This window comes from Centroberyx affinis, unplaced genomic scaffold (genome assembly GCF_046629955.1).
Source record: "Centroberyx affinis isolate AG114_WGS23_722 - 3 ecotype Tasmania unplaced genomic scaffold, CSIRO-AGI_Caff_v1 ptg000740l_1, whole genome shotgun sequence".
In the NCBI taxonomy this organism is placed as follows: domain Eukaryota; kingdom Metazoa; phylum Chordata; class Actinopteri; order Beryciformes; family Berycidae; genus Centroberyx; species Centroberyx affinis.
In genome coordinates, this window is record NW_027279353.1 from 17,270 (window position 1) to 33,763 (window position 16,494).

The 16,494-nt window shown below is 42.9% G+C and overlaps 2 protein-coding genes across 10 annotated transcripts in view; one reads left to right on the top strand and one right to left on the bottom strand.

Moving 5' to 3' along the window:
- Nucleotides 1–3,701, top strand: part of LOC139644443 (zinc transporter ZIP11) — a gene marked incomplete at its 5' end in the record, with an annotated part of 20,205 nt that extends 16,504 nt beyond the window's left edge. Inside the window, 3 exons of the mRNA XM_071519793.1 lie at nt 1,721–1,819; nt 2,316–2,474; nt 3,564–3,701. Of these exons, the coding sequence (XP_071375894.1) occupies nt 1,721–1,819; nt 2,316–2,474; nt 3,564–3,642 (337 nt within the window). The remainder of the gene's footprint in view (nt 1–1,720; nt 1,820–2,315; nt 2,475–3,563) is intronic.
- LOC139644444 (ankyrin repeat and SOCS box protein 12-like) lies at nt 3,678–13,240 on the bottom strand. Of its 9 annotated transcripts, none has more exons than XM_071519800.1 (3): nt 9,765–9,807; nt 7,946–8,713; nt 3,678–6,282 (listed from the first exon to the last, which is right to left on the bottom strand). In XM_071519800.1, the coding sequence occupies exons 2-3, from the start codon at nt 8,706–8,708 to the stop codon at nt 6,131–6,133; spliced, it is 915 nt and encodes a 304-aa protein (XP_071375901.1). In that variant the 5' UTR covers nt 8,709–8,713; nt 9,765–9,807; the 3' UTR covers nt 3,678–6,130. The 9 variants fall into 9 exon arrangements, with proteins under 9 accessions (XP_071375901.1, XP_071375902.1, XP_071375897.1 ...); XM_071519801.1 differs by lacking the exon at nt 9,765–9,807 and adding an exon at nt 9,683–9,760; XM_071519796.1 differs by lacking the exon at nt 9,765–9,807 and adding an exon at nt 9,338–9,758.
- Between the last annotated feature and the right edge of the window lie 3,254 nt (nt 13,241–16,494).

Consider the following 16,494-nt stretch of genomic DNA (forward strand, 5'->3'; position numbering starts at 1 on the left):
CCACATCAAGCTACAGGCCAATCAAACAGTAAGCCTGCTGTGATACTGTGTGGTCCGTTTGGTCTCTATCTGTAACCCAGACTAAAAATGGATTTGTAAGAAATCACGCTTTCAAGAAAATCCAAGATGCTATCCCATATAGGCAGCATAAACCTGGATTTTATTTTTCAAACCTAGATCCATCTTGTAGCCTACTGTTGCCATCCTGGGGGAACTCGATACCCTATACTGCTTTCACTGATTTATCTTTATTATTTCAGCGGCAGTTAAATTGAGGATCCCTAAATTTGGCAGATGATAGCAGTTCAAGGAAGTATATATTCTGTACATTCTTAAGCCGCTTTTCCTCCGCATGATACCGGCTCGACTCGACTCGACTCGACTCGCCTTTTTTGGTTTTCCATTGGGCAAATACCAGGTAGGCTACCATATTACCTGGTACCTGGTACTTTTTTTGGTAGCACCTTAATTTTAATTTAATTAACTACTATTAAATGGCAACCCGCAAAACCATGCCGTGGTCAAATGAGGAGGAAAAAATAGTAATTTAAAACAAACTTCCTGCATTTCTACACCACCTGGCCTAACCTCTTGGATTTAGCCAAGAAACAACAACCCTGTATAATGTTAACCAAAAATTCAAAATTATGTTATATTACTAAAAGTTTCAGAGCGACAGAGACACAGAGCGTCCCCGTAACCATAGCAACTCACTCTCGCTCCTGCCTGCGTGCGCACGGAGCGAGAGGAGGGGGAGAGACAGAAGAGCTGCTGACTGAGATTACTCTGAGCAGCATGGGAATAAATTACAATATAATAGATTTGTGTATATTTCTCGCTATTCAGATGGTCTGTATAACTCTCTGCTGCACGGTGCTGCTCTGTCTCGTCTGTCCTGCTGTCAGTTTCCTTTTTTCACGTCGCGACGTCATCAGTTATGAATTTGTTTTTCACTGCGTGAGAAAATGAACTTGTGGCGTGAGAGCGTGTGAAAAATGTCAGTTGCGTGAGTCTCTCGGTCAATGCGTGAGAGTTGGCAGCCCTGTGAACTCGCTTGATATTATTATGTAGGAAACTGCCAATCAGATTTATTTACTTATTAATCCAAGGTGCTGGAACGCCGTTCCGGATCGTTCCGGCCCACTTTAACCCCTGATTAGATCAATAGATTCTCAGTAATGTATCCACTGTTTACTTTGTTGTTAGATCAATTGTATCCTTTTTAGTTGACTGTTCTGAGACGCTTTGGCTATTTTGTTGTTATGACATTCATGCCAATAAAGCATATTTTATTGAATTGAATTCTCTCTCTCTCTCTCTCTCTCTCTCTCTCTCTCACACACACATTCTCTCTGGCCATCCTTCACACACACACACACACACACACACACACACACCATAACACAACACGCGTTCCCTTGCTCACTCTCTCTTTGAACACAAACACTTTGCCTGCATCAGGTTTACTTGTAGTTTGATTAATTGTAAATTATTCATTTGGATTGTCACTTTTTGCATTTTGTTGTCTGTGCACCACAGTTTTTTTTTTCTCTTTTTGTTTTGGGGTGAGATGTTTTTATTCATCTCTTGGGAATATTTCACTCAACCTACTGTACTGTCTGAATTCAAATACATGAATGATAGATTGGTTGCTAATATTTGCTGTGAAGGGAATATGGTCTGACTTTTGGTAATGTTTCACTTTTTTTTGTCCCCACAGAAACTTGGCCATCGGTATTGGCATCCAGAATTTCCCAGAAGGCTTAGCAGTGAGCCTACCGCTCCGGGGGTCAGGGGTGTCAACATGGAGGGCCTTCTGGTAGGGAGATGAGTGTGTGTGTGTGTGTCTCTACAATGTGTGTGTGTGTTCCTGTATGCAGTGTTGGGGAGTTGTTTAACTACTTGTAATTAAACTACATTTTGCAGTAGCTTGGTGGAACTTCAACTAAATTCAAATTTGGAGTGTTTTTAGAAGTTTTGAGGCATTTCAGCTTTAGTTACAGTTTAGTTACATTGACTTGTAAAAGTATTCACACCCCTTGACTTGTACGTTTTGTTGTGCTATGAAGTTATTTCAAAATACATTTATTCAGGACTTTTGTCTGAGTTCTATGAAGCCAGTCTGTTCTATGAATGTGAAAATTAATGTGTAGAAATTTATGTTAAAGATAAAATTAAAATAACATTTCTTATCATTTCTGTTACTCAGAAGTCATATTTAGATTGTACTGAGTGGTTCTGAACAATGTTTTCCTTTAAACTCTTTTAAGTCTTTTAAGCTGATATGTGTGTGACGCTCTTGTCTGTGTCCTCAGGTACGGCCAGCTGAGCGGCATGGTGGAGCCCGTTGCTGGGTTGCTAGGCGCCGTCGCCGTGGTTTTGGCGGAACCTCTGCTGCCGTACGCTCTGGCGTTCGCCGCCGGGGCGATGGTCTACGTGGTGGTCGATGACATCATACCCGAGGCTCAAGTCAGGTGAGAGGGGACGGAGAGAGGGATGATGGGTAGACGGAGTTGGTGTCGGCGTTCGTGGCCTCCGGCATAGAGCTCGGGGCGTGAAGCACTTAGTTCTCTAAGTTTGGATCGCCATCGTAGCTTCCAGTATCCAAGGTGACAAAGAACTCAGAGTTTTATAGTTTTTCCGAATTCCAAGGCAGGGTTTGCAGTGTAAAAAGATCCTCAAAGTCCTCAAAGTAAGTTAAAATGATTATTGTCTTATGACATTTATCGAACAAGTTCACATACAAACCCATTTTGAAAAAAATAAATAAATAAAAAATTATAAATGTGATAATACTAGTAAACCACATACATAAAGTTAAGGGAGGAGAGAAAAAGTATATTTCCATATTCATATGTAATAACCATTTCGACCAATACTTACAAAATGTATCGATACAAAGTCTTAGAGAAAAGGTCAGTTTCTCCATATCATACATTTCCTTTACTATTGCTATCCACTCTCCTTTTGTTGGTGGATCCTTGTCTAGCCATTTCTTAGTTATTAAATTAAAAATTAAAAATTAGTTAGTTAAATCCGGTTGGTATATTATCTAAATATATAGTGCCAAAACTATAATCAATCTCAAAACCCAGTATTGATTTTATTTCTGTTAACTATCTCTAGCCAATAGGATTGGATTGTTGGACAATTCCAAAATATGTGATAGTGATCAGCCATTGAATTGTTACATCGTCTCCAGTAGTGTCCAGATTCTGGTCCACTGAGCTGCTTCAATGTGACTCTACTGCTGCCATTTATAGCCGTGTCTCCTTCAAGTAACCGTTTCATGCTGGGAAAACAGAATTTTAACACTTTACATGCCACCAACATGTAATTTGGTGTCAACAAGTGGTGCTCGTTTCACATATTTGTGTGAGATCAGGTTGGGACCTCCAACATGGCCGCTCAAGTGTGTGTCACATCACCTGCGAGCCCTGTATATGGAAGGAGGAACAGATGAAGGATTTGCACTCTTTCTCTTCCACCCTCTGTCTCTCTCTCAAACTCACACTTCTTCCACTTCTTCTTCCACTTCTGTCACTCCCGCTCGGTGTCACCAGTGGAAACGGGAAGCTGGCATCCTGGACCTCCATCCTGGGCTTCGTGGTGATGATGTCGCTCGACGTGGGGCTGGGCTGAGCCGAGGTCGCCGTGACGACAGTCACCGAGCCAACAGGACCCTCAAAGGCCATGATGTCATGACGATGATGCTGCTGACCTCAGTTTAAAAAAAAAAAAACAATAAAAAGGGACCAAATGAAGTGTTTCATTCCAAAACGCTATATATCCATTTTGGGAAAAAAAATGTTGCTACTTGAAATTAATATTTAAAAAACACAGATGAATCTATCCTAACTATTTTCTAAGTAAAGCTCTGATGATGACCCCTCACTTTAATACTAACCCATAATGTGTTTTATTTTCATGCCAGCAGTCATTTTCTAACACTTTTTTTTTTTTTTTTCAAATGGCAGATATCTCATTTTGGAATGAAGCTATAAAATATTCTACAAATCTTCCAGCGCATTGTGCGTAATGTTCTGTGGAGCGGATCCAGATTAATTTCAGTCGTTCTGTTTTTTAAACTTATGTTATTTTAAAACTAATTGTTAGCTTTATGAAAGTCAAATGAATGTTACCTAGATTTGGTTCATTTTTTTTTTTTCAGTTTTTGTATTCCCTGATGACGGAAATACTTGAAGATTAGTGTTTGATTTGGTGATTTCTGGCGCTGCCGGTGGATGATTTCATTTTGTTAATGCTGTTAATTTTTTTTCCCCCCTCTGGTCGGGACTCCTCTGTTCTGGTTCGGGACTCCTTTGTTCTGGTTCGGGACTCCTCTGTTCTCCTCTGTCGTGTCTCTTGCTGTCGTTGCTGGACAGGACAGGCTGTGTGTCGAAGTCTCTCTGCGGTCGCTGGAGGATGTCATGAACACATCGGCCCCACGAAGGCAAAAGGCAATAACTGCAGTGTGAAATCAAAAAAGAAATGTCTGATTTTTCTCCTGCCCAGCCACATGACTTGAATGAACATTACTGATTTGTTGAGGTTATACTTCATCCTCTTCCCCTCCTCTGTAACAGACTAAAAAAAAGATAAGAAAATCCCCCTTTTCGGCCAAGCTGAATTTAGTGCCTTTTTCCTCCGTAGGGAACAGATGATCCCGACTGCCATCTTGAATGTGTTTCCCTGCTGAATCAGCGGTTCTGGTCCTTTTCTAATTATTTATAGGCGATGCCCGAGTCGATGCATGGTCAGATACGAAGCTTTTGTATAATTAAATGACCAAGTGATTCTCATGTCGTCTTTTTGTGCTCACCTTGGAGTGTTGGGATTGGGATTTGGGAGATTTGGGGGGATGAAAAATATGGAAATGCCATTAATTTCTAAAACTGATATTATTTACATGCTATTGACCCCTGGCAGACCCTGCAAAACCTGAAAATAACCTGTAGAAGAGCCTTTAGTTTATTATTTTTCCTGTGCTGTTTGATAAACTGAGGAGCTCTGACCTTTTTGGAGACACAGAGGAACGAAAAGGAAAATTTGGGAATGATGTGGGGCAAATTCCACTGAAGAAAAATGAGTTACAAAGCGTGTGTAGAGACCTGAGGCTCACAGCTGGGGCTTTGCAAAAAAATCAAGATGATTCACACTCATTTTAAGAATTTGTATGTGTAATTCCTATGAACTAGGGCAATCTATTCAATGTCTGAGACAGTAAACAACCAGAGAACTAGGACAGTTGTGATGAACATGTGACACAAAGAACTGCAGCTTCAACAGAGGGCTTTCTGTGACTGGCTGTGAATGGCTACGGGGGGGAACAGTATCCACTGAGTAACAAGAAGCCTTGATGCAAATAATGCTTTTATTCAATAAAAGTGTTATCTGCATGAAAACCGTGTGTGTATGCAGGAAATTCTTGTTATTCAAGCCATTTTGCCATGGCCAGCACCTTTCCAGGAGTGTATTCTCTCTACCGAAATTAACAGAAAAAAATACTTCATTCGGTGCCATTTATCTTGTGTAAACTTGTTCTTTTAAATGTCACTTTTAGGGATGCACCGATAGCACTTTTTCAGTGGTGATACCGATTCAGAGTACGAAAATTTAAGTATCGGCCGGTACTGATCCGATCCATCACTTTTACTAAAAAGTGTAGGCTTACTTCCTTAGTTTGGGGTAGTTTGGATTAAAAATTATTGAGATAAAATCCTTGTTTTTCCCTCCATTTGAGAAATACAGGCTTCTATGTGACACAAATGCATAAAATCAAGACAGTTTGCTTTTATTTCTTACGTTACTCATGGCTTTGGGTATCGGATTTTAGTCTCGAGTAAAATCTCTGATACCGATATTCCATTTTAGCCTGGTATCGGTGCATCCCTAGTCACTTTGCAAAAAAATAAAGCACAATCACTCCACCGTTGAAGCACACTACATAACTACACATTTAATGTTTTAAATTAAGACTGAGTCTAACAGAATTAGCACATGAAAAGTAAAAAAAAAAAAAGACAAAAAGGTGGTTGCTCCACAATCCACAGACATAAAACAAGAGCAGAAACATGAATAAAAATGTCACATATGCTAGTTTTGCATCACTGGACTCCAGTCGACCGAGCTATAAGACTGTGACTGGAACCGGCTTGTATTGCAAGAAGCTAAGGAGACTCGATGGCATTTCCAGTTGGTCGATACAGTGGATCCTGTCGATCTTTTTGAGGTATCCTCGGATGGCGAGTCGGCACTGTGAAGTCAAGGCCTTCGGACTTCCTGCAGGAGAAAAGTAACAGACAGAAAACATGATCAAACACGATCTTACTCCTTTGTTTCCTTTCAGCACACTCCTCTATCTTTCATGATCTTTCTAGGGCCACAGGAATATTTTATTACATCTGTTGCCTTTGCACTCCCTTGCTATTGGTCATGTTGGTGAATTTAAGTATATTCTACTGTAGGGCTGGGCGATATGGTTGAAATCAATATCATGATAATCATAAGGATTTTTCTCGATATCAATATATATCACGATATGGTTCATGTATGCAAAATCACGTTAAATAATCAAATTAATGTTCATCTCATTGAACCAAATGGTGATGTTCGGTGTGGTGTCAAACAAAACAGAAATTTTCAAATAATATTCCTACCATACCTCATTTTATCAGTTTTTAAGTAAAATATGCTTGTCGTCATCAATTCAGACAGCAGAAATTTGTGTCACGATGTTAAAATAATTCCACTGAAAGACAATAAACGATGACATTGAATTATCGCCCAGCCCTCTTCTACTGCAGCAATCACTGTACATCCCCACGGACAGGAGTGTACATCTACATGTAAGCATTCTAGAAATCCCAGTTTTTAACACTAAACACTCCATTCCTATCACTTCAATTTTAAAGTTAAATTGATTTTTTGACCCTGCAAACGTATTTGGAATCAAGTCTCTATTTCCCTTCGTTTCATAGTTATGGCTAATTGTCTCATGGTGGAAATCCCAGTTCTGCATCACCACCAAAATCTAAATATTTAATGGAAATCCGTTCATAAAGATGAATACATGAGGTGTCTACTACTGTGGTTACTACTGTAAATTCAGAGTCACAAGGAAACAGCATTTCGGTGATGTCTTCTGTAATTTGACGCATTTCCGGTTGATACAGGATGTTGGGGGGCGGGACATGAGGTCACATGGGGAGCAACTGTTCAAAAGTGGGCGGGTTTGGACCAAAAAACAATGGAAAGGGACTCAGAAGAACTGGATGCTGCGTTTCACTGTAGAGGGACCGGTCGCCTTCTCCAACACTAAATCTTGAGCCGTCACAAATTAATTTATAATAACACCTGCAGCTTCACAACTTTCAAAGTAGCGGGGCATTTTGGGGGGTTCACCCCCCTGAAAACACCCTGTTTCCCTTTCCTCAGACAGCATGGCTGCATCCCGGTGGCTGGAATTTACTCATTTTGGGTCTGAATCTGGAATTTGTGATGGCTCAAGATTATGTGCAAAGCATTTCAGAGTGGATTTTTTTTTCACTAGCTACTCCAAGTCCGGGCTTCACTGCCTTTGTTTGGTTCTGGTCCAACCTGCTCACTTTTGAACAGTCCCTCTGCAATTTAAAACACTTTATTGAAGAATTACAGCGTTTCGGTTCTGAATTTCGGTTCTTCTTGTGTTGTAAATGTTTTAAATTGTCACTGTCTAAGTATAGACAGTGTGCGGGAGTCTCTTGATATGTTCTGTCGGCTTCCAACTTCTCTTCTACCTGTCTCCTGATACAGGTGTGTGAAGAACCATGTTTCCTGCATGTTCCCTCCCTAACATCCCGTTTCTACCTGGAATACCTCAAATTACAAGAGCAGAAAACCATCATCGAAATGCCGTTTCTTTGTGACTTTAAGGAGGAGTTAAAACGAAGGAGTCGTTCTGCACCTCGTTCCCGCAGGAGCAGCTCCACGGCCTCGTTCTGCTTGGTGGACTTCTCGATGATCAGCGTGGGGAGGTAGACGTTGGCGCCGAAGTCGATGAGCAGCTGGATGTACTCCACGCCGCAGCCGTGCCTCAGACACATCTCCAGCACCGTTTTGGGCTGCTTGATTTTACTCAGCAGCTTCGCGTCTGTGCAGTTGTAGTCCGGGTCCGCCCCGTAGAGCAGCAACACCTTGAAACACTCCATGTGTCCGTACACGGCGGCGAGGTAGAGCGGGCCGCTGGACACGCTGGCGCTCGACGTCCAGAGCAAGACCTTGGACCGGGAGTTCACCTCGGCGCCGTGTCTGAGCAGTTCCTTCAGTATCTCCACGTCGCCCTCCCTGGCCGCGGTGAGGACCGGGGAGCAGTTGTTGGTGGAGCTGCCGTTGGGGTTGGCGCCGGCTCTGAGGAGCGCTAAGACGCAGTCCAGGTACTTCCCGCAGACGGCCGTGAAGAGCGGCGTCTGGGCCTTGACGTCCACGCGGTCCACCTCGGCGCCGTGGGCTAGCAGCACCTGCAGACACCTGAGGTGGCCTTTGGAGGCGGCCGTGCGCAGGGGCGTGCCCGCGATGCCCCAGCCTCCTCTGCAGTTGATGACTCTCTTGTAGATTTCTTGGCAGAGCATCTCGTCGACGAGTCTGGCATCGTTTTGCAACACCGCTTGTCTGAGCTGGGAGGTTTCACGGCTTTCTTCTTCTATTTTAGGGAGTCTTAGGTGGATCATAGAACCTGCTGAGCGATGTGCACAGAAGACAAAACCAAAAGTAACTAAGCATGACATGACATTTTTTTTGACAGAGGCCTACTTTAAGATAAGGGCAGTAACCAGTGTGTTGTGATGTGAAGATAAGGCCTCAATTTTTATCCTACAACACAGCGATTTACACAGATATTTTTAATGAATCCAATGAACGTTTTAACTACAAATTTAGACTGCCAAGTTGCTGAAACTGTTTTGCACGCACGTTTCACGACACATAGGCCAATTTCCTCCCAGCCGACATTTTACACAAAGGGAAAAATGATGATAATGAACTCATTTTATTTATTAGCTCTAACTTAAAGTCTAAACTATGAACGAACAAGCTCATAGCTTAGTTTGTATAGCAAATATGCTCTCTGTTTACAAAGATGGGTAAGCTTCGAGCCCCGATGCGTCCCGTTCTCTCCATACAAGCCAAATACGCCAAACTCCATTTAGAAATTTGGAAATATAATGTTTCATTGCTTATCGGCGAAAGTACATACCTCGTAAAACATAACTTAAGACCTATAGTACACCAGTAGGGTCTTCTGGTAAATTCGGCATATAGATAATCCACCAAGCATCAAGTAATTTAAATAAAATGTCACCTTGTAGAGTTGGTTTACACTGCTCGCTACCGCCGACCTCGCTGTATTTTGGAGGAAGGAGAATGAGGAAATAAGAGGCGAACCATTTCTAAAACCTGATTTTTTTAGTGAAATAAGTGCTGTTTGGTTAAATGGATGTATGCCGAACTGAAGACTGGATCCTTCCCATTTGTCAAAGGTTTTAAGTCATGTTGTCCCTGGTACATACCGACCCTCTCTCTCCATAACATAAGACCACATAACGTCACGTATCGAGGCTAGGAAGCTTTCCAACAGAATGATCTTCGCTGATTAGCTTAAAAACCGTTATATCCAAACAGATGTTAAATAAATTACATATTTGACCTTGCGGCAAATATCTTTACTTGCTTTAAAGCATTTTGGCAAAGCGACGAAGCCATCCGGATGTTTGTTTATTTTACGTTACCTAAAAAGATGTGTCACCATCAGCTGTCCCGGTAGCTCTTCTTCTTCTCCGTATCCGGTACGCTGCAGTGTTTCAGGCGCCACACTGCCACCCGCAGTGAGGCTTTGGTACTGCAAGACAATCTTTTCATTCACTCATTTCATTTGTTCATTTTCATTGTCACATATCATAACATTTATAAGTGCTAAGTGCTCTCTCTCTCTCTCTCTCTCTCTCTCTCTCACTCACTCACTCACTCACTCACTCTCTCTCTCACACACACACACACACACACACCTATTCTGTAGTGTTTTTCCCACCACCCTTACAAAGAAGAACAATAGTAATCCTAAAATACATTTTATAAGGAAATTATAAGGAAAAAAATTAAAAAAACAAACTGTTGAGGAAAAAGGTTCTTGAGTCAGAGGTTCGTCTTATTTGAATATATTTATTAAAAAGGAGTCTTCGAAGAGGAAGAGATGTACACAGCAGGTTGCCACATACACTTCTTCCCAGAGGAATAGAAAGACCAGTCTTTTATGTACCGTATCTTCCAATGATGTACAGGGTGTGCTGACATTAGAACAGATAAGTTAGGGCTTCCACAGACATCTCGGGGGCATCCAGGAGCCACTCTGATAACAAGACCTCTGGCCTAGTACGTTATGGCACAAGGGTTACAGTGTGGTGACCATTTATCATGTGTTCATACAGCTGTTCAGCTGTTCATACATGTGTGTTAAATTTTCTTCCACACAAACAAATAGGGACATTATGCTGGTTTTACAATAGGGCAACCTGGGCCACAAAAAAAAATATTGTCTTTACTCTTTACTTATTCTTCCATTATCTGATCCTTCCATACATTGTAGTCAGAGTTTGCCTTGTTCAGATTGCTCCTATGCACAAACTCCCATATAGCACATGGTGGCAGCAGCGCTCCACTAACAGGACAGTGTCCATCAGCGCTGCTGGCTGCTGAAGACCCATTCGGCCCGTCTCTGAGCCTGCACTTGACCACAAAATGTGCAGAAAAAAACAGGGAAAGAGCGCTGATTTATAGCAAACTGAGACAAGGCCATGGCAGCACCATGGCGTTTTGATTGGAACTGAGTTTCTGTCTCCTCGGTCTCACCTGGCATCACACAGAAAACAAAAACAAAGCCCATGTGTGACTGTTGTTCATGCTTTGTGTTTGGTTATGAAACTCTGCTTTTCCCCCCAAACTTGCCTTAAATTCAAATTCATCACCTGACGCTGGCGCCAAGAGTTTTCACCACCTCTCTCGAGAGATAATTGCCAATTTTCTCGCCGCTCTGCGAAGGTGTACTTGTTTACAAAAGGCAGGTTATTTTTTTCCCGGTCCGTCACCACTGACAGTTAAATTGACAACAAATCAAGCGCTCTCGTCGTAAATCCGCTGTCTGTGGTGAGCCACCCTGATAGGTGTTTGTGTAGTTACCCACAATCCTCTCACTCCCAACATGTTTCCACAGTGCCGTCTTGCTCCTGGCAGAATCGGCGGTCGGAGCTGAGAGAAGACTGGCTCCTCGCCTCTTTATTTGTTTGCCATTTGCTCGCTTTTCCCGCAGCAGATATTAGAGAAATATGGTTTCTGTAGAGATGTTTTGTTTGTTTGTTTTTTTGTTTATTCATTTATGCCGGACATAAGTGTATCCATGTTTGTTCTCTCCATGGGTAATCTCTCATATCCTCCAAACAACAAATCAAATTCACTTATTTTATCTATTCTCTATTTTCTAATTTATTATTATTGAGCATCTCTTCTATTTTCCCTCCCCTCTCCTATTCTTTCCTCTATGTTCTTGTTGCCTTTCTCCTTCTCTCTTCTCCTCTCTCCTCCTCCTCTCCTCTCTCCTCCTCTCCCTCTCTCCTCCTCCTCTCCTCTCCTCTCCTGGGGGTCTCTGGTCTTCTTTCTATCCATCCGGAACGTTCCCTGGCCTTTGCCCAGTACCCTGCAGCTGGTCCCCATTGAGTCTCTCTGGGACTTTAACCCCCTCATCTCTTCTTCATCCCCTCTTCCTCCTCCCTCCATTTAGGCCACACTCTAAAAAGTAAAAAGAGATTTGAGAAACCTTTTAGTGGTTTTTCAGATTGCATTTGGAAGGGAAACCCCAGAAAGTTCACCAGAACGTTTTCCCACAAAGGTTTCAGACTTATAACATATGGGGCGCTTCAAGGAACCTCATTTGTTCCTTTGAGAACCCCCATATGTTAGAGGTTTGTGGACGTACCGTGAGGCTTCGAGGAACCTTTAGCGGTTTCTTCAAATTTGCCACCGTAAGGGAAACCCCCAGAAAAGTTCCTTGAAGGACAAAGGTTTCATGAACCTTCCTGGTACGTCCACAAACTTCTAACATATGGGAGTTCTTCAAGGAACCTTATTCGGATGTTTCTTTTTCAAGTGAGGAACCCTAAAGGAACCCAACGCTTTTTAGAGTGTAGAACGAAAGAGAAGCGAAAGAGAGAGAGAGAGAGAGAGAGAGAAAGAGAGAGAGAGAGAGAGAGAGAGAGAGAGAGGGGGGATGGAAAGATGTTTCCGATTGAAGAATGCAAGTAATTAACCCCCTCTTCCTCTCAAAACAAAAACACTCTCCTGCAGCATGTGTGGGGGTGATTGATCTGGGGGTGGTGTGTGTGTGTGTGTGTGGGTGTGTGTGTGTGTGTGTGTGTGTGTGTGTGTGTGTGTGTGTGTGTGTGTGTGTGTGTGTGTGTAAATGCAAATATGCGTGGGCAGACACACAACACAGTGGCATGCACGTACACGAGGCGGTGTCCTTATGTGAATCCATTTTGTATATGCAATAGCGCAGTTGTTTGTAATATCCAAAGCACCAATTGAAAAGACTAACACCCACCCACACACACACACACACACACACACACACACACACACCCTTGTTCTCCAAGCCCCCACACCACAACAGACTGCGACACCTCCTAATTGGGATGGATGGATTTCATTATGAAGCATCAAGAGAGAGAGGGAGCAGAGACGGAGGGAGGAGAGGGAAAAAAGTACAATGTGCTACAATAACAAACATTAAAGAGAGCAGTCCTCAGCTCCCTGTTCACTACACACACACACTCACACACACACAAACACACACACACACACACACACACACACAACACACACACACACACACACACACACACACACACACACACACACACACACACACACACACACACAACCCAAGGCCTAGTGTGATGTATTGCATGTCACGACGTGGCCTTTAGTTGCTGAGCTCTGTCTCTCACACACATTATCTCACATACGAACACACTTCGGGCCCCTAGGGGCCGATCAGTGACTAACAGTGACCGACGCTCCCTCTCTGAAGCGCTCGTCTCGCTCCCTGTCCCGTGCACGACCGTCCCGCCCATGACACCTCGCTAACGGCGCCTCCTCCCTCTTCCCGCCGCAAAGTCTCGCCATTGATGTCCTCTTTACGCTGACTCAGTGCGCTAATGACACCGACAGAGCTGTGAGTGCGATCATCAAAGGAAACGAGGACGGCATGGTTCATGTGTCGCCATTTGGTCATGGTTAAAATGTTTATATAGATTTGTTTTTAAAAAAAAAACTATCTGTAATAGCTGTAATATCAAAAGTCATTTTGCTCCATTGGAATAGTGGTGAAGGCAAACACACAACGCCAAACCACAGGGACAAAAAGGGAAAATTATAGGAAAACACTATGACAATACAATTTTCGTTCTTTTTAAAGTGTAAATTAGGAATATATGGCCTCATCCATCTGCGCCGTTTTTAATACTTGGTGCCTAGAATAGATCAATATTTGCTCTGAGGGGAATTCGTCTTGCTTCTTACTCATCTTACATATCTGCAGCAGATAGACAGACAGTGCCACACAAACACACATGAGGTACGGCTGGCCAGTTCCTCACACACACTCTTTGATGTGGTTTCTAGTGTTTGAAGCTGGAATCTGGGGCTTTTTTCCATTTAATAAACAGTTATTTTATCCCTCTGGACCGTGGAGTCAGGTTACACAATACCAGTTTGTCAGTATTACCATGGATGGAGACTCTCCATAGAGCGCTGTTGAAATTTTTTACCAGGTAGGATCAAAGTGTGCTAACTGTCCAGCTAACGTTAGCCAACACAGGTTAGCTGCACCATGTAGCCGAGTGCCGCTAGCTAGTTAGTATAGGAGTCATTCCTATGTTCCCAGGGTCCTATGTTCCCAGGGTCCTATTTTCCCCAGATTTATATGGCACATAATGGGAACACAACAAAGGGTCCTATGTTCCCAGGGTCCTATGTTCCCCAGTTCTACATATGTGCTCTCCCAGGGTCTTATGTTCCCAAGGTCCTATGTTCCCAAGGTCCTATGTTCCCAGGGTCCTATGTTCCCAAGGTCCTATGTTCCCAGGGTCCTATGTTCCCAAGGTCCTATGTTACCAGGGTCCTATGTTCCCCAGCTCTATATAGCACATAATGGGAACCTGAAAAAGATGTTCCCCAGCTCCCCAGCTGTATTCGCTTAATATGGTTAGTTAGGGTTAGGTTTAGGGTTAAACATAGGACCCAGGGAACATAGATACGCTCCCGTAAGCATACTAGCTGACCCAAAGAGCTAACTGATACACTATAGCACACACTGCAGGCTGCTGCTACTGTCAAGTTGCAGTATTTACACCACCATAACCAATGTTATTGCCTAATTTCATTATAAAAGTTGTAAAGTAAAATTGCCAGATAAGTAAATACCTAATTTTAACACTACTGCATAAATAATGCAAAACCAACAGTGCAGTCAAACTAATAACCGATTCTTAGATGCATCACAATTTATTCTTGAACGATCTGCATCGAGGCAGGTAACAATTATCAGATTTTTAAGATTTTAGATGACTGCCCCCATTTTTTGAGACCGGGCTTTATGAACTGACGGATAAACCAATCGGATGGGGCGAGCGTGGAGTAGAATCTGTAAACAAAAAGTCTTTGGATAATGCTAGTCGCCTACTATGACTCAGCATAGTGTCGCTAAAGTGTTAGCATGAAGCACCAGAGCGAATGATCTACCAGGGACACATGGATGATTTTGGTGTCTATGATCTCACAGTGCAAGCCATCGTTTTATTACAGCTGATTGTTAGTTGATGTGTTCTGTTCTCTTTATTTTACGGCACTTTGTAACTTTGTTGGGTAAAGTGGTGCCTGTATATGATGATGATGATGATGATGATGATGATGATGATGATTTTTAGTAGGCTAGTAGTAGTAGTAGTTTTATTGTCGTTGTTATCCCTCTCCTCCTCACCCATCATCCATCCATCTTTTCAGCTCATCATACGTCTCCATTTTTCATTTCAGTGCTACAACCCTGACATCCCTCCACTACCCAATCACTACTCATCCACCTCTCTCTCTCTTTCTCTCTCTCTCTCTCTCTCTCTCTCTCTCTCTCTCTCTCTGTGGATTCCTGTCGAAGCGTGTGAGAGGAATTTGGGTGGTTTTAGTAACTCATGTGTTGCTCTACTCTCTGCAACAGCGAGCTCTTCTATTCGGAAGCCAACGCAAACACACAGAGGGCATAGTTTAGTTTTATCTTCTGTAGCCCACTCTATTGTGTGTGTGTGTGTGTGTGTGTGTGTTTGTGTGTGTGTGTCAGTCAGACTCCAACATTCCTTTGCCCTCTCCTGCAGTTTATGGCTCTGGGCAGAATGTTATAATAATCGGCAGTTTGCACACTGCTGTGTTTCTTTTTTTTTTTTTTTAATGTTCGTAAACCCATGTAACTCCCATGACACGTTTTGCCAACATTTATAGTGTGCAAAACCTATGTGTGTGTGTGTGTGTGTGTGTGTGTGTGTGTGTGTGCATGTGGGTGGTAAGTAAATGGTCACAAAGCATATTTTGGTCATAAGAGCAAGAAGCATAAGAGATTTGGGTCTCTAAAATCCCCTCCATCACACACACACACACACACTCTCGGATTAGAGTTCATGGCATAAGTGGCTAATGTAACAGAGGCAGTTGGATCCGGCTTGGGCTTGTTTCCTGCATTGTTAGAGTTTGGAGTGTGATAAGTCAGAGTTTGGACGGCTCAGAGTGGGACGGTCCTCCGCTGTTTGGCTTAACTCTCTCCTGCCAGCACAAAACCCAACATTACTGTGGCTTTAAGGGCAGAGGATGAAATGGAAATGAGGAAATGGGGTTCAAAACGGGCGTCAATTCAAAGCTGCAATAAGCAAAAGTTTCTGACCACTAGAGGGCAACAGAAACCGCGACACATTTGTAAATAAAGCACAGCAAAGCCACTGCACTACGGAGGCCTACCAAGGACAAACATTGCAAAGCACCGCGCGTAAAGGCTAACAGCTAAGCTAACCGTACCTACCAGTCTCACTTTGACAGATCTTTCTCCCGCTGAAGGTCACATGTCCCACAATGACAAGTGAAGAGGCAGGGAGCAAGTTTACTAGTTGAAAATGTTTACTCGCTCGCTTCATCGATTCCGCTGTTACGTGAAAATTTTCAGGAATGGGAGGAGGGAGAGCGCCGCTTTCAAACAGCGAGGGAGGAGACGAGCTAGTTTTTAAAAAACATGAAAAGCTGCTGAATGGAGCGGGAGGAGCTGCGTTTTGACAACAAGCTTTAGAAATGAGGAGAAGTGTGGATATTGGTTTATATCATTATGTCTCAATGAAATTTCCACATAGCACACATTAGGTTCAGGATTGGTTATCG